The sequence below is a fragment of the Chiloscyllium plagiosum genome, unplaced genomic scaffold, assembly GCF_037043375.1.
Source record: "Chiloscyllium plagiosum isolate Xiang-an unplaced genomic scaffold, Cpla_swu_hap1 HiC_scaffold_1, whole genome shotgun sequence".
NCBI classification, from domain to species: Eukaryota; Metazoa; Chordata; class Chondrichthyes; order Orectolobiformes; family Hemiscylliidae; genus Chiloscyllium; species Chiloscyllium plagiosum.
Window position 1 is genome coordinate 51,578,466 of NW_028270139.1, and position 17,827 is coordinate 51,596,292.

At 41.4% G+C, this 17,827-nt stretch overlaps 1 protein-coding gene across 7 annotated transcripts in view; it reads right to left on the reverse strand.

The window, feature by feature from the left end:
• Window positions 1-17,827, reverse strand: part of kcnip4a (potassium voltage-gated channel interacting protein 4a) — a 1,154,042-nt gene that overhangs the window by 11,131 nt on the left and 1,125,084 nt on the right. For all 7 annotated transcript variants that reach the window (XM_087986801.1, XM_087986802.1, XM_087986805.1 and 4 more), the window contains 2 exons: window positions 10,361-10,431; window positions 2,217-2,324 (listed from right to left, as the gene is read on the reverse strand). In XM_087986801.1, coding sequence (XP_087842927.1) covers window positions 2,217-2,324; window positions 10,361-10,431 — 179 coding nt within the window. The remainder of the gene's footprint in view (window positions 1-2,216; window positions 2,325-10,360; window positions 10,432-17,827) is intronic.

Below are 17,827 nucleotides of genomic sequence, written 5' to 3' on the forward strand. Positions count from 1 at the left end.
GAAGGATTTGGGAGTCCTTTTCAATGTTGTAACTGTACCAGACTCCACCACTTCCTCTGGCAGCTCATTCCATGCATGCATCATCCCCTGTGTGAAAAAGTTGCCCCTTAGGTCCCTTCTAATGCTGCTCCCATCACGCTAAACCCTCTAGTTCTGGACTCCCCCACCCCAGGGAAAAGACCTTGTCTACTTATCCTATCCTTGCCCCTGTGATTTTATAAACATCCAAAAGGTCACCCCTCAGCCTCCAACGCTCCAGGGAAAACAGCTCCCACCTATTCAGCCTCTCCCTATAGCTCATATCATCCAACCCTGGCAACATCCTTGTAAATCTTTTCTGAACCTTTCAAGTTTCACAACATCTTTCCGATAGGAACGAGACCAGAATTGCACACAATATTCCAAAAGTGGCTGAACCAATGTCCTGTACAGTCGCAACATGACCTCCCAACTTCTATACTCAATGTTCTGACCAGTAAAGGAAAGCCTCCTTCACTATCCAATCTACCTGCAACTCAACTTTCAAGGAGCTATGAACCTGCACTCCAAGGTCTCTTTGTTCTCTAACACTCCCCAGGACCTTACCATTACGTGTATAAGTCCTGCTCTGATTTGCTTTTCCAAAATGCAGCACCTAGCATTTATCTAAATTAAACTCCATCTGCCATTCCTCAGCCCATTGGCCCTTTTCTAAGGAATGATATATTGGATTGTAGGCAGTTCCGAGAAGGTTCTCTGGATTGATACCAGGTATAGAGGGACTGTCATATATGAGGAGAATTTGAGTTGATTGGGCCCATATTTGTTGGAATATAGAACAATGAGAGGTGATCTCTTTGAAACATGTAAGATTGTTAATGGAGTTGTTTCCCTTTAAGGGAGATTCTAAGATCAGAAGGCACAATCTCAGCATAAAGTGTTTCTCATTTAAAACAGAAATAAGAAGGAATTTCTTCTTTCAGAGCATAGTCAAGCTGTAAAAATCTTTACTGCAGAGGACTGTATCGGCTGAGGTACTAAGTACATTCAAGGCTGAGATAGGCAGATTATTAATTAGTAATAGAATCAAGGTTATTGGGAGAAAGCAGGAAAGTAGAGTCAAGGATTATCAAATCAGCCATGATCTCATTGAATAGCTGATCAGACTCAATGGCTGAATGGCCACTTCTGCTTCATCATATAGCCTTATGATATTTACTAAATTTAGACATCGTTAGAAGAAACATAAAATAAGCCTGTGGGACAGCAGTGGTAAGTTGTTAAAATGAACATAGGGAGGGAGAGGGTCTACTGATGATACACTACTGAATCTGGGGTGGCCTTCTGCTGTTTGTTCTGAAAGCCTGTAAGTAACTCTGCCACATCCACTATTGTATATGGCTGCCTGATGAGCAGAGAGGGATAAAGAGGTAGGTATCACCACAAGGAGCAGGGCAAGGTAGATTGATAGATATCAGACTGACCTGAAATAGCCATATCCATCTGCTAATTGAGCAGTAACAAGAGTATGGCATCAAGACTTAAACTTATTATTTTATCTGCTGTTTATAGAAACTCTGACGCAAACACCAGACTTAAGCGGAACATTTTCTTGGCAAGTTGATTACACATCAATTAGGATTTAGCTGTAAAGCTTCATTATTTCAAGTGTAATTTCCAATCCATGTTTGGAAAATATCTATGTTTAGCTTTCGTTCCAATTTGAGGTCATTGCAGATACACACTATAAAGATACTCTGCCATATAAATATGGGACAGGGCAATATTACGCATTTACAAAATTATGCAGTAAGTTACAAAAAGTTAAAGTTTAACAAGTAAAGTACCAGGCTAATAAATCAAAATGGTACAAATCTCTTTAATTTAGGGTTAATGACAATATTGTCCATTGTGATTTGCATGAAAGCTATATTCCTGTCTGTATAGAGGGTTCAAGTGCTACCTGTTTATTCATTGTGTACTTTCTTGGGGATACAAGATTTATTCGTGAATATTAGAAAGTATTAAATAGTAAATTAAATGTAAAATTTTTATTGTTTCCCTGTAAACACTGAGTTAAATAAAAACAAGGCAGTGAGTCAAAATAATGAGAAGTATCTCCACACATATAAACAGAAGGGGGTCTCCAATTCATTATATGTTACCGTCGGTGTTCCAAAGAAGCTCTTTTCCAACTCAAAAATTCATCAGTGAAGAAAGTGCTTTGTGTATTATACCTCCTTTGTTACATATCCATCCTTATTTATGTCGTATAAATTGAAAGCCCATTTAAGTTTGTCCTGTATTGTTCCACGAAGTAAAACAGAAAGGCCCATAACAAAATCCTGAAATGACAGAGAAATTCAAAGTTTAAGAAATGTTCAATCTGTTTACTAAATGTTAAGGCTAAGCAATTTCAATATTTTCATGATGTTACATGGTAAGTGGTCTGCAAATGCACTGTACCACCTAACATTATGTGCCTGTCAATCAATTCTATCTAAAATCTTTGTCAGTTTGTATGCAGTGCTTAAAGTCCACCAGAGGGTGTCAGTATAACAAGCTAAGTAAAGGTTATCTTACATTATATTCCCTTCAAAAATGCAACTTTTCATTCATGTCCTGCTCCGGTTTCTGTTGACTCTCGTGGGGTCCATTCTGTTTTCGAGCTCAATTGATTTAGCAGCACTATTGGTCACTGTTGCTGTGTCTCTTGCTCCCCAGCAATTATTAGAAAGCTACTAGGGATGCTGTATGGGCCATATTTGATGATTGATTGACTGGCTGCTTAGCTGTTAATTTTGTTTATTCACTGGTTAATTTGTTGTTCAGTTTATTTACCTGTCAGCTTGTCACAGAACCTCATCAGGATCACTGGAGCAATGCTGATCACTACCAGGCCCTCAATTTGCTCAGTCACCTACCACACTTCCCTCACCCTGTTGAACAGTAGGGGCAGAAGTCAGCTTTCATCCTGCACTTATCAATCAGTTTCTTAATTATTCCAATCTTTTTTAAAATATGTCCTTAAAAAGCATGCATCATTATTCAATTTATATTTAATTTTATTGGCTGAGGCCTAGATCTTAAAAACATTGCTGATGCCTAAGACCCTTTCAATTTGTTAACACAGCAACTTGATCCAGTTACTTGTTCGTCATCTTCTCGTTCAATATTTCATCTTATTCTAGTTCTCCATCCTAATATCCATTGTCTAACCTGGCTCTAATCTTGTTCTTGAATTCCTTTTGCCTCCAACCCAGTTCTCACATCATCTGGTGATGTCTGGTTCTCTCTCTCCATTATTATCCATTCCTCTTTGCCACTTGGTCTTGTCTCCTTGTGCAACACCACAGGAGGTTGACTAGTGGCTGCAAAGTAAGCTGCAGAAGTTGCTGGGAAAACTCAGCAGGACCGGCAGCATCTGTGGAGAGAAATCAGTGTTAAGGTTTCGGGTCCAATGTCCCTTCTTCAGAACAATTTTAATTCTGGTTTCTCTCCATGAATGCTGCCAGATCTGCTGAGTTTTTCCAGCAATTTTTGTTTTTGTTTTATTTCTGGTTTCCAGCATCTACTGTTCTTCTGTTTTTTTTTGGAGTAAACATCCTAATTGTTTTAAAGTAGCAAAATCTTGGACTTTCTTAGGGACATCATGGAAGATCTCAAGTAGAAATAGAAAATCAGTATAACAAGCAACATAATGCTTTTTTTTTTCAAAAAATTACTTTTAAGATATAATCCTATATCTTTTTCAAGTAATCTGAGTGGACAGCTGAAGCCAAACGCCAACTCGAGGACACCTCTTCCTACTGCCGCCTCGACCATGACCCCACCCCCCATCACCAAAACATCATCTCCCAGACCATACAGAACCTCATCACCTCAGGAGATCTCCCACCCACAGCTTCCAACCTCATAGTCCGGGAACCTCGCACTGCCCGGTTCTACCTCCTTCCCAAGATCCACAAGCCTGACCACCTGGCCGACCCATTGTCTCAGCATGCTCCTGCCCTACTGAACTCATCTCTACCTACCTCGACATTGTCCTATCCCCCCCTAGTCCAGGAACTCCCCACATACGTTCAAGACACCACCCACGCCCTTCACCTCCTCCAAGACTTCCGTTTCCCCGGCCCCCAACACCTCATCTTCACCATGGATATCCAATCCCTCTACATCTCCATCCGCCATGACCAGGGCCTCCAACCCCTCCGTTTCTTCCTCTCCAGACGTCCCCAACAGTACCCTTCCACCGACACTCTCATTCGTTTGGCCGAACTGGTCCTCACCCTTAACAATTTCTTCTTCGAATCCTCCCACTTCCTCCAGACCAAAGGGGTAGCCATGGGCACACGTATGGGCCCCAGCTATGCCTGTCTCTTTGTTGGCTACGTAGAACAGTTGATCTTCTGTAATTACACTGGCACCATTCCCCACCTCTTCCTCCGCTACATTGATGACTGCATTGGCGCCACCTCGTGCTCCCGCGAGGAGGTTGAGCAATTCATCAACTTCACCAACACATTCCACCCTGACCTTAAATTTACCTGGACCATCTCTGATACCTCCCTACCCTTCCTGGACCTCTCCATCTCTATTAATGATGACCGACTTGACACTGACATTTTTTACAAACCCACCGACTCCCACAGCTACCTGGATTACACCTCTTCCCATCCTACCTCTTGCAAAAATGCCATCCCGTATTCCCAATTCTTCTGCCTCCACCGTATTTGCTCCCAGGAGGACCAGTTCCACCACAGAACACACCAGATGGCCTCCTTCTTTAGAGACTGCAATTTCCCTTCCCACATGGTTAAAGATGTCCTCCAATGCATCTCGTCCACATCCCGCACCTCCGCCCTCAGACCCCACCCCTCCAACCGTAACAAGGGCAGAACGACCCTGGTGCTCACCTTCCATCCTACCAACCTTCGCATAAACCAAATCATCCGCCGACATTTCCACCACCAGGGGTATATTTCCCTCCCCACCCCTTTCCGCCTTCTGCAAAGACCATTCCCTCCGTGACTACCTGGTCAGGTGCACGCCCCTCTACAACCCACCCTCCCATCCTGGCACCTTCCCTTGCCACCGCAGGAACTGTAAAACCTACGCCCACACCTCCTCCCTCACGTCTATCCAAGGCCCTAAAGGAGCCTTCCACATCCATCAAAATTTTACCTGCACATCCACTAATATCATTTATTGTATCCATTGCTCCCGATGCGGTCTCCTCTACATTGGGGAGACTGGGCGCCTCCTAGCAGAGCGCTTTAGAGAACATCGCCAGGACACCTGCACCAATCAACCACACCGCCCCGTGGCCCAACATTTCAACTCCCCCTCCCACTCTGCCAAGGACATGGAGGTCCTGGGCCTCCTTCACCGCCGCTCCCTCACCACCAGACGCCTGGAGGAAGGACGCCTCATCTTCCACCTCGGAACACTTCAACCCCAGGGCATCAATGTGGACTTCAACAGTTTCCTCATTTCCCCTTCCCCCACCTCACCCTAGTTCCAAACTTCCAGCTCAGCACTATCCCCATGACTTGTCCGGACTTGTCCTACCTGCCTATCTCCTTTTCCACCTATCCACTCTACCCTCTCCTCCCTGACCTATTACCTTCATCCCCTCCCCCACTCACCTATTGTACTCTATGCTATTTTCTCCCCACCCCCACTCTCCTCTACCTTATCTCTCCACGCTTCAGGCTCACTGCCTTTATTCCTGATGAAGAGCTTTTGCCCGAAACGTCGGTTTCGCTGCTCCTTGGATGCTGCCTGAACTGCTGTGCTCTTCCAGCACCACTAATCCAGAAGTAAATTTGGTATCATTGTTTCACCAGTATCATCAAAATCATACAAAAGCTGACCATTCATTTAATTACTGTTTGTGGGTTGCTGCTGTGCGCAATTTGACTGGTGTGTTTGAAGTACATCACCTGCATAGCAGTCAAAGTCATTCATTAAGCACTTGAAGTCAGAGATGTGAGGAGTTGTTCTATAATTGATAGTCTTTGATGCAAGAAAGATAGTATAAATATAAACTTGACAATTCCACTGAACATTTATAATCTATTTTATTATGGAGCCAACTTAAACAAGTCAATCTCCAGTGCAAATATTGCAACAGGTAGATTGGTGAAGATGAGGTCAAGTACATTTTTTCCTCCTCGATAGTTCTGATACCACCTGCAGTAGGCCCTGTCTAGTAGTTATGTCCAATAGAATTTGACCAGATGGCCAATATTGGTGTTATAGAATTACTCTTGGTTATAGATATTGACGTCCCCAGTCAGAGTCCATTCTGTGTCCTTGAAACTCCCACTGCACCTTCCAAGTGGTGTTCAACATGGAGGAGTACTAATTCATGAGCAATAAGTGATAATTGACAGGAAGTTTCTGCCCCTACTTTGACTTAGCACTATGAGAGTTAATGATGTCTGGAGTCAATATTGAGGTCTCTCAGGGCAACTCACTCATGACTGTATACCATTGTGCCACCAAATCCGGTGGTCTGTCCTTTCAGTGGGCCAGGATATGCCCGCAGATGATGACGGTGTTGTCTGGTGCATTCTGTGTAAGGAATGATTCTGTGAGAATGACTATGTCAGACTGTTGCTTGACTGTCTGTGGAATTGCTCTCCCAAGTTTGGCATTAGACCCCATCTTTTAGCAAGGAGCACTTTGAATGATCAACAGGGCTGCATGAGCTATTGTTATTTCTGGAAATTTGGTTGATGCCAATGGTCAGTCCGGTTTTATTCCCTTTCCCTTTGTTGTGTTAGGTGGTGACTGCAGCTTCCTGAAAGGAGATCAATAACTGACTGGATCAAGTGGCTACACATTACAAGTCATTGATGTCTTTGATGTCATTGTCATGATCCACTTCAGCTTGTTGCCTCTGAATCCTGCACTGATATCTCTTCAATCTCCCAGTCAGCTGCACAGAATTACATACGGAAGGTGGCGTATGGCTTGCTTGTCAGAATCAGAATTTACGTCAACCATGCCTGGTCAGTCAGAGTGAGCAGGAGTTTGGCTTTGCAGTGTTAGCTGACTTTCCACAAGGAGAAAGTGAGGACTGCAGATGCTGGAGATCAGAGCTGAAAATGTGTTGCTGGAAAAGCGCAGCAGGTCAGGCAGCATCCAAGGAGCAGGAGAATCGACGTTTCGGGCATGAGCCCTTCTTCAGGGCTTTCCTGAAGAAGGGCTCATGCCCAAAATGTTGATTCTCCTGCTCCTTGGATGCTGCCTGACCTGCTGCGCTTTTCCAGCAACACATTTTCAGCTCTGACTTTCCACAAGCACAAGGTCCCATTGAATCCACACACAAAACAACCAGGAGTGTTTGTCAATTACAAAGGCTTACATTCCATCAAAAACAAAAGGGTATAAACCAGAAAAACAACACATGTGCAGGTCTGTGCACAGTTCCCAGACAGCTGCCATGATGCTTTCTTCCTGTGACAATCCGTCCTCCCCAATCTCTCCACACCTTTGGGCAGATGCAAAGGGCAGCTGCTCGGTGACTAGGGACACCCAGTACAAAAGTAACACATCATACCCATCAGAAATCCGAAACTAACACCCCAATAGCATTGAAATTAATATTATATCATCACCAGACATGTAATTGGATAAACTAAACACATGACATTCTGGCCTGGATAGATCTGGAGCTGCCTAAATTGCACACCACTTGACTTTTCCAAACTGGTGCTAGGTGCCATTTTGTGCATAGCATTCCATCACTTGTCCTGGTCATGTATGAGGAACACAAACTCAGATCCTCTGGGGAGGAGGAAACAGTCAGGCACAGTGGTGAGTTCCACTTCCCACCAGTAGCTCACATTATAAGATTCACCTCGATTGCTCTTCTGAGCCCAAGTCACCAGAAAATCCAACTATTCCATCTACCTCCCAGGCTCTTCACCCTGCCATTGACACAAAGCAGTTTTGCAACCAGCCAATTACTCCTGCAATGGTCCCCATCAACGCATGACCTCACATTAATCAACAATTTGAATGTGACTTAAAGCCAAAGCTCAAGAATGGACAAGATAGGAAAGCTGTAGAAAAGGCATAACATTTACAACAGCTAACAAAAGATCAAAAACTAATTGACACAACACTCTCCTAGCTACAATGAAGATTAGAGAAATTGGACTTATTCTCCTTGGAGGACAGAAGATTAAGAGGTGACTTTATTAAGGTGTCCAAAATTAAAGAGTAAAGAAGGATATTCTGTTTCCATTAATTGGTATGCCAATTTCAAAACTATCAGCAAGATGAGGAGAAACTTCTTTACTCAGAGAGTTGTTAGGATTTGGAAAGCACTGCTTGGGAGAGTGGTGGAGGCAGATTCCACAGGAGGTTCAAAAGAGAGCTATATATATTTGAATGGGATGAATTTAGAGGACTCTGGAGATAGGGCTGGAGAATGGAACTAGCTGAGTAACTCTTTGGGGAAATGGTACAGACACGATGGGCCAAATGGCATTCTTCTGTAAAATTCAGTGATTCTAATCCATCTAGCTTGTTACAATTACTTCATGGATTCAGAGTTAGCACCTTTAATGTTAACTAATTTTCTTTATTTCATACCTAATGCCCTGTTATATTTTTTATAGCTTCTGTCCCTTGCTGTCAGATGTGCATTTATATCACACTTTTCATATCCACAGGAGATTCCACTCTACTGTACATATGAAAAGTGCCAATTTATGCACACCCAGGTCCCACTAACAACCATGTGATAATTAACTGATAATCTCACTTTTTAAAAGAAGTGATGTTGATCGATCGATAATTATTGGCCAGAACATCACCCTCTCTCTCTTTTCTTTCAAATCATGCCAAAGGATCTTTCTAGGCTAACTGAGGGAGCAGATGGGTGATTTGTTTAAATAACTTATCCATATGCAGGCACCTCCAATTAAAGTGTTAGGTTAGTTATGGAGTAGGACTTGAGCTTTTTTTATTTCATAAAAAAATGTTTATTTGTATACACAGTCACTAAAGCAGTTCAGTTCTGTATAGTCTTTGCATATGGAGAACAAACAAACCCAAGGCATTTCTTACTAGTACAAGACTATATTTAAATATATCTGAGGCACCAGGAGCGTCTGATAACTGAATGAACCCCCTCTGTACTTTAGCAGAAAGACCTTAGAAGGTGGTCTTTCCCCACTGTGCCTTGGCGGCAGCTTCCCCAAACTTTAGTGCATCCCTCAGCACATAGTCCTTGGAATGTGCCAGTCTGCAATATTCAGTCGATGCTAACTCCTTGTTCTGGAAGACCAACATGATTCCGGCTGACCAAAGAGCGCCTTTCACCGAGTTGATGATTCTCCAGGCAGTCAATGTCTCGGTGGGTGTCCGGAAAACAGCCCATGGAGCACAGAGAACCACCTTTCTTTTATGTTTCAAAACATACTTTATTCATTAAAATATCTTTATATACATGCACAGTCATGAAAGCAGTTCAGTTCTGCTCAGGCTTTTCATATTGAGAACAAACCAACATCGGAGCTTGACTCTCCTGACACTTGCTTACAATGTTCTGCTGGAGAGGGAATAGTGCTACTAATTGAGCTGCTGCTAACACATTCTCTTGGGTTTACCTAAATGCTATTCTGTTACACAATTTTGTATATAGATTTGTAAATTTCCACTTTCTTGAACCCACTAACCACCAAAATAACCCCAAGTAATTTATTACCTCAGAATACTATTCACTGCCTTATTCAAATGACACTTTATAAAAGGCCTGATGCCTGGTTTAAATGATATTCATCCCAGTGGAATGGTTTCCTCTTGTCCCAGACCAAGTGTCAGTTCCAGATGAACTGAAACACCTGCTTCCCAAAAAAATAATTCTTCAGTCATGCATTAAATATTTTAATCTGTCTGACTCTGTGTTAATTTTCTTCTGGGTCAGGTAATGGTCTGGATATTAAAGTCTTTGAGATTTTTATTTTATCTAAATTTGGATTTTAGTTCATTCAATCAGAAGAATAAAACAAGGAAGTGCGGATGCTGGAGACCTGAAGCCAAAGCAGAAAGTGCCTGATCCTCAGCTCCCCCACGACAGACCTGAATTCCTACTTTCATCTTGCACCCTCATCCCCACCACCATGCCTCACATTCCCCCCACCCCCTCCCCACTTTTGCAGACCTTCCCAATGAGTCCTTTGAACTTGCTCGCACCAAATCATTTGAATGTCCTCTGTCTCTCCCCCAGTGCCCAAACTCTGTGATTGACACCCATGGGAGGGAACCACAAATGACAGCAGGTCCCCTTAGTTAATGGAGCTGGCTACAATATGCACAACACTCAGAGTAACTAAATTGCGTTAAAAAAAATGACACTCACCTCAAAACTCACTGAACCATTGTGGTCTGTGTCAAAGGCATTAAACAGAAAATGTGCATATGTGGATGCATCTGGAATGGAAAAAAGCAACTTTCTCAATAATTCTGTTAAAATATTAAATGCTCTAAAACCTCTAATAGTGATGATTTTCTTTCATCAAATTTGATGTCAAAATGAATTGACACAATATTGGATGTATACAACAAAACAGAAATTAAAACAACAAGAATCTTAACTGTCTGGTATTTTCAATTTCATGTTGGAAAATAAATCAACCCTCTAACTCATCACATTTGTGGCCACTGACATTTTCATTATCATGCTATTAAATGTTATCAAGTGCTATTAACCAGAGTTGAAATGTTTCCCTGGGTTGATGGATATTACAACGTCTATTGCACCAACAAACTAATGAATTGTCCCTCATTTACAGATCGCTGCTAGTGTTAGTTATTTGCTTTGCTAATACAAGGCTGATTGGTTTTTGGGGAAATTGTGAAAATCAGAAGTAGTCTCTGGCTAATACAACTGTTAATAATCAAGAAATTGAAATTCCTTCAGAATTTCACTCCTCTGGAAATTCCCATGAGTGTACATAATGTTTAGGAATTCTGTTTGGCTCTTCTTTCAGAACCTGTAATACAGAACATGGATTTGACGATTGGACTTCTGGCTGGATGTCTTTACTATGTCTAGGATGACCATTTCAGAGTGAAAATATCTCATAGAGGTTAGGTCATGTGAGAAAACATTATATGATGATAGATCAGCTGACACATGATCACATGGCACTTGACTTTGGTTTGCAACGTAACCTTATAAAGTCAGACCATTCACATTCTAAATACTTCCTTCTGCCTTTTAATTGAGAAGAAAATCTTGCACTGTTTTTCCAGCTGAATTGTCACTGGATCCAGCACCAGGAAAGCCATTTGCTTTTCCAGTAGGGCATATGGTTGCTCCTCATGCAGGAAGGGCAGTGCGTAGGTGTGCTGTGTGTGTACTAGAAACTCCCTAACTGGCCAAAACATGACTGCACTGATGGTTTTGACACCAGTTAGAATTTGTAGGTCTATTTAGTACATCTGCTGGATGTGCAGCCAACTTTGAATGATCCATATTATGGAATCCCAACAACAACAATCCCCACCACCACCACAAGTGGCCCACTGAAAATGTCAACCCATTGAAGTGACCAACCATCAACTTTCAGGTAGGGTAATCTTCAGTATCATTTGTTTTTGAAAAGTTTAAGGAAGAGCCATGCTGTATTTTTGGAAATGTTGTGATGAGTTGTCCAACCTCACATAGAGTCCTTGAGTACCCTAATTCAACAGACATCATTTCAGCATGGACATCAGCAGTTCGAACCTGAGAGGCTACACAGCAAGGGCTCTGACACTGAAAGTGAACAGCAGGTTTCCATTACCAAGGTGTCATTGGCATGACTTACACAGTTAATGTTAGTGTCCTGGGAAGTGTTATTGAACAGAACAATCGAAGGTTATAGGTACATAATTCCTTAAAAGTGGTGAAGAAAGTGGTAACAGTGTGATGAATAAAGCATTTCATGCTTGCTTTCATCAGCCAAAGCTTTGAGTACAGGAATTGGAATGTGTTGTGGACTAGGCCAGACCACTCAAAACATTCTTAAACAGGCAGTTCCGACCATAACTTTGCAATTTGTTTCAGTAAGTGTACAGTGAAAATTACCCAGATTACGTTACCCAGGTTGTCTACTAGATTTTAAAATAGACAAAAATTTAATTCACAAAATTACACAATGAAATACAAAGAACAGAATAAAGAACCCCTACAGAACTCAGCCTATCCAATTAGACTTAATGATGTTATTCTGAATATAAGCAACAGTCCCAATAAGCAAACTCCCTCTAATAACTAGTATAAATGCTTACAGGTTGAAGTTGAAGGGTAGAAAGAGGAAGAGAGAGAGAAAGAGAGGGTTTCCACATACCTCCCTGTTGAACTCCTCACTAGGTCAGACTGAACTAAAACTGCTTAGCTCAGCTAGCTAGAGAACTGACCACTACCCTTTCTTTATACAGGTCACTTCTAAAACATGATCACTTTGGCCTGAAGTCTTCTCTGTTTACATAGAAACAAAAGGCCTCTCAAAGTCCTTTTCATCTCTGTACCAAACCAGACTGATTGGTACCCAGCCCGGTTTATTACCCCTCTGAAAAAAAAAAATCAAGGGCAGAGTCTCCTTGAGCCAAGGAACAACTTTTAGAAAAATAAAGGGACTAGATTTGTGACAGATGTTATGTTACAGCTGTACAAAGCATTAGTCAGGCCACATCTGGAGTACTGTGTACAATTCTGGTCACCCTGCTACAGGAAGGATATTATTAAAATGGCAAGGCTACAGAAATGACTTACAAAGATATTACCAAGACTGGTGGGTTTGAGTTATATGGAGAGGCTAGATAGGCTGGGACCTTTTTCTCTGGAACATAGGAGGCTGAGGGGTTTATAAATTCATGAGGGGCATAGATAAGGTGAGTAGCCAATGTCTTTTCCCCAGGGTAGGGGAGTCCAAAATTAGAGGGCATAGGTTTAAAGTGTGAGGGGAAAGATTTAAAAGGGACCTGAGGGACAACTTTTTCACTCAAATGGCTGTGCATATATGGAATGAGCTGCCAGAGGTGAGTACAATTACAATATTTGTAAGATATTTAGACAGGTCCATGGATGGGAAACATTTAGAAGGATATGGGCCAAATGCAGGTAAATGGGACTAGTTCAGTTCAGAGGAATTGGCCTGTATGAGGAAGCTAGAGACAGACATGGGAAGAATGGGCAACAGTCTGTGTGGAGCTTGCACAAGACTGGAATTGAACCTGGGACCCTGGTGCTGTGAGGCAGCAGTGCTAACCACTGAGCCACCATGCCATCCAGGCACACAGGTTTAGTTGAAAGCACTAGCTTTCGAAGTACTGCTTCTTCAACAGGTGGTTGTGGAGTATAAGATCATAAGAATTTATAGCAAAAGACTTACAGGTCTTTTGAAGCTGTAATGAAATATGAAACAAATTTAGCTAGAGTCTTTCATCTTTTAGAATGGGATATGCTAGATTCAGTTCTTTAATATGTAAATTCAGAACTCCTTTTAAGTTACATTCTCAAGGTAGCTTTAACTTTTCTAACAATAGGTGTATGTGGACTCTGTTTCTTTGAATATTTCTGGTGGGTTTACATATTAAAGAACTGAAAATAGCATTACCCATTCTAAAAGATGAAAGACTTAATCTAAAGTGGTTTAATATATCATTACAGCTCCATGACACTGTAACCCTTTTGCTATAAGTTCTGTGTCTTATGATCTTATACTCCACGACCGCCTGATGAAGGAGCAGCGCTCCAAAAGCTTGTACTTGCACATAAGCTTGTTGGACTGTAACCTGGTGTTGTGTGATTTTTAACTCTAGATTTCAGAATATAGTTAAAAGAGAGCTTCGCATTTATGTAGACATCAAAGGTGCCTCAGAGCGTGTTTTGTAAAAACCATTTTTTTCTTTAAAGTAAAGTAACATTGTAAAAGCAACAGAATTGCATCTGGATCTCCTCAATAATAATATAATAGTCAATTAATCTTTTCTCACAGTGTTCGCATTCATATTAAAAAAGTTAAATGTTAGACAATCCTGTTAGGTTTTGAGGATGTGGATAAGGGATATGTTTTATATTTGAATTTTTTAGAACTCACTTGACAAGGTGCCAAACAGTTATTCAACAAGGGAGAAAAAGGTAAAATGAGTAATTACAGACTAGGCAGCCTAACACTGGTAAATTATTGGTAAAAATTCAGAAAATTGAAATCGTCATTTGGAAAAGCATAGATTAACCAAAGGCAATTAGCATGGATTGTTTAAGGGAAGATCATATCTGATTAACTTGATTAATTTTAATTGAGCAAGTATAAAAAAGGTAATGAAAGTAATATGATGATATTCTTGTGTTGTGTTATTGTGACAGAAATAAGGTATGTTGACTCTGTTTCTTTGAATATTTCTACTTGGTTTATTTACTGATAAATTAATAAATACAGAAGAGTCATCTTTAAACACAGCCTCTGGTCATGTATCAACATTTGGGCACTTTGGAATATTTGGATGTTGAACCTCTCATAGGCCGTCATTTCAAAAATAGAAACCATGTCTATTTTATTTTCCCAAAGATTGCTCTCATGTGCTACAAAGTGAAACACGTAAGTATTGGGCAACATCAAAATGAATTGTCAATTTTACATTTCGTCTTCTGTATAAGTATAGAAGTCTAATAGCCTACATGTAATTTCAATAGTTTGACAACTCTTCCAGTTTTTGTTATGGTGTACAATTCTAGAAGTGTGGATATTATCCTTGGCTGCTCTTAGTCAGCAGACCTATTGTCAGTGTGTTGGTTGTTATAGTCATAGAGCTATACAGCACAGAAACAGACCCTTTGGTCCTACCATTCCATTCTGACCATAATCACAAACAAAGCTAATTCCACCTGCCTGCGCCTGGCCCATATCTCTCCAAACATTTCTTATGCTTGAATTTATCTAAAAGTCTTTTAAATACTGTAACTGTATCCATTACTTCTTCTGGAAGTTTGTTCCACACATGAACCACTTGATGTAAAAAAAAATTGCCTCTCATGTCTTTTTAAAATCTTTCTCCTCTCATCTTAAAATTGTACCCCTAGTCTTGAAATCCCTCATCCTAGGGGAAAGACAACTGTCTTTCACCATATCTATACGCCTCAAGATTTTTAAAGTTATTATTATGCCAGTGTTATCTTTGTGTTTTTTCATGTGTACTTGGCATCATTGGCATATTATCCATTTCACTCAGCTGGTTTCAGTTCCTCCTCAGCATTGCCTTATTAGATGTCAGGACTTCATAAGAGATGGGCGGTCTGGTAGCTCAGTGGTTAGCACTGCTGCCTCAAAGTGCCAGGGAGCCACATTCGATTCCGGCCTCGGGTGATTGACTGTGTGGAGTTTGCATATTCTCACCACGTGCGCGTGGGTTGCCTCTGGGTGCTCTGGTTTCTTCCAACAGTCCAAAGATCTGCAGGTTAGGTGAATTGGACATATTAAATTGCCCATAGTGTTCAGGAATGTGTAGGCTCGGTGCATTAGTCAATGGAACTGCAGAGTCATAGGGTAGGGGAATGGGTCTGGGTGGGATACTCTTCAGAAGGTCAGTGTGGACTGGTTGGGCCAAATGGCCTGCCCCCACACTGTAGGGATTCTATGATTCTATTACACATTTCAGATACCTCTGAATAACCAGATTTTCATGTTAAGTGTCTCGGACCTATTATCTAAGTTGTAGTTGAGGTCAATTTACATCTGCATGCCAGCCATGCACCATCTTTATCCTCTCTTGTTTGACGAAAAATATATCTGCATTTTGTAGAATTTGGATAAGTGGTGGCTTGGCAAGTTCATTCTTATTTACCTTCTGAACATGATCTCTGCTGGTGACGGCAACTCTCTATATAAAGGTGTAACATATTCCACAGCACAGACCATTTGCTCAATGAGACCTTTTGGAATAATGTAATGATGTCACAAGTCTTATATCTCAGCTGTCACACATTTCCTTAAAAGTTCTGCCTGGATATTGCAGCCACTGCCTAAAATAATATTTTCAGATGCACCAAATAGACTAAATATCACACTCAATATATCTGCTATGGAAGCACTGACACTGTTCATTGCCTGTCTGAAACTTGGAAATTTGAAAAAATAATCAGTGTAAGATGATGTCATTTCCTTTCACAGTACATAGATCAGTTACGATCTTGTACCAAGGAATAGATGGAATCATGAGTGCATAAAGGTTGTTTTGATTTACTCAGTGAGTGTGGGCATTGCTAACTGTGCCCTGCATTATTGCCCATCACTCAATGCTTTTGGTAAGGTGGCAGTAAGTTGCTTTCTTAAACTGCTGGAGTCCACTTTCTGTGGATACACCAAAACTTCTATCAGGGAACTCCAAGATTTTATCCCAGCAATACTGAAGGAATAACGATATATTTCCAAGTTAAGATAATGAGTGACTTGGAGGGGTATTTTCAGAAGGTGTTGTTCTGATGGGTCTGCTGTCTTTGTCCTTCTAGGTGGCAGTGGTCATAGGCTTGAACGGTGCTGTTGGAGGTACCTTGGTGAATTTCTGTGGTACATCTATTTTCTCCATGTTACTGTGGTCAGTGGCTCAGGTTTGCCTCACACATCCTCACTAAGTGTTTAAAATCACTGTTAATCCCTGGCCCAGAGACTATATCAAGTGCTAGTCACCAACTCCTTGCCCATATGCCCCTGGTGTAGTTCCAACATTATGATCTGGCAGATAGCTTCAGACACAGTCCTTGTTTTCCTTTGAAGATGACCCTGGTCACCATTTGAAAGGAAGAATGTGATTGCACTGGAGGGAGTGCAGTGGAGATTCCTTTTAGACGTGGGAGTCATTCTTTTGCAAGGGATGTTGTCAGAGTTTAATCATTGTGTTACCTCGGGGAGAGGGGGGGGCATCCTGCTTATGCCATTCACTTCTACTCTGTGGTGTTGTGTCCTCCAGCTGATGTGTTCCCTTGATGCAAAAGCTGTACATTTTGTTGCCTTGACCCCGACCTCACTGATGTTGGCAAGTTCAGTGGTGTCAGCCCTGACCCAGTGTACCCAAGCACTTGCATCCAGATGTACCAGCCCATGCAGTTTTATAACCTAAATCTGTCCCAGTCTCCTTATCCTGGGAAAAACTGCCCTGAATTTTAAAAATAAAATCATTCTCAAGATGTAAGTGATAATGGTATGGTCATATTTATTGGCCATCCTAACTGTCCTAGAATCTGGATGTAGGTTTGCTCGCTGAGCTGGAAGGATCATTTTCAGATGTTTCATCACCATACTAGGTAACATCATCAGTGAGCCTCCGAATGAAGCTTCATCCGAAGGTTCACTGATGGTGTTACCTAGTAGGGTGATGAAACATCTGAAAATGAACCTTCTAGCTCAGCGAGCAAACCTACATCCAGAACCTCAACCTGAGCTACAAATCTTCTCAAAATCCACTGTCCTAGAATCTGTCAGGTGCTTTGTCTTCTTGATCTGCTGCACTCTTTCAGGTGTCTGATTATTTGTGGTACATGGGAATGCCAACATTGAAGTATAACATTATGTGTCAAAGGACAATAAACCTTTAAGTAGTTAAAATCTATATTTTATTTTCTAAACAATAATCACTCTTTCTGTTTAGTACATTTAAGCAAGAATTCATGCAAACAATAAGATGTTAGAAACACTCAAGAATTGTAGTAGCACCATCTGCAATCTCAAGCTAACGGGTTTAACGGGTCTTGATACAGGTCAGTGGATTTGGATTTTTAAATTACCTGTTGAGCTGGCTTCAGGGTAGTCAGTAGAACATTGGGAACCCAGAATCCGAGGTTTTA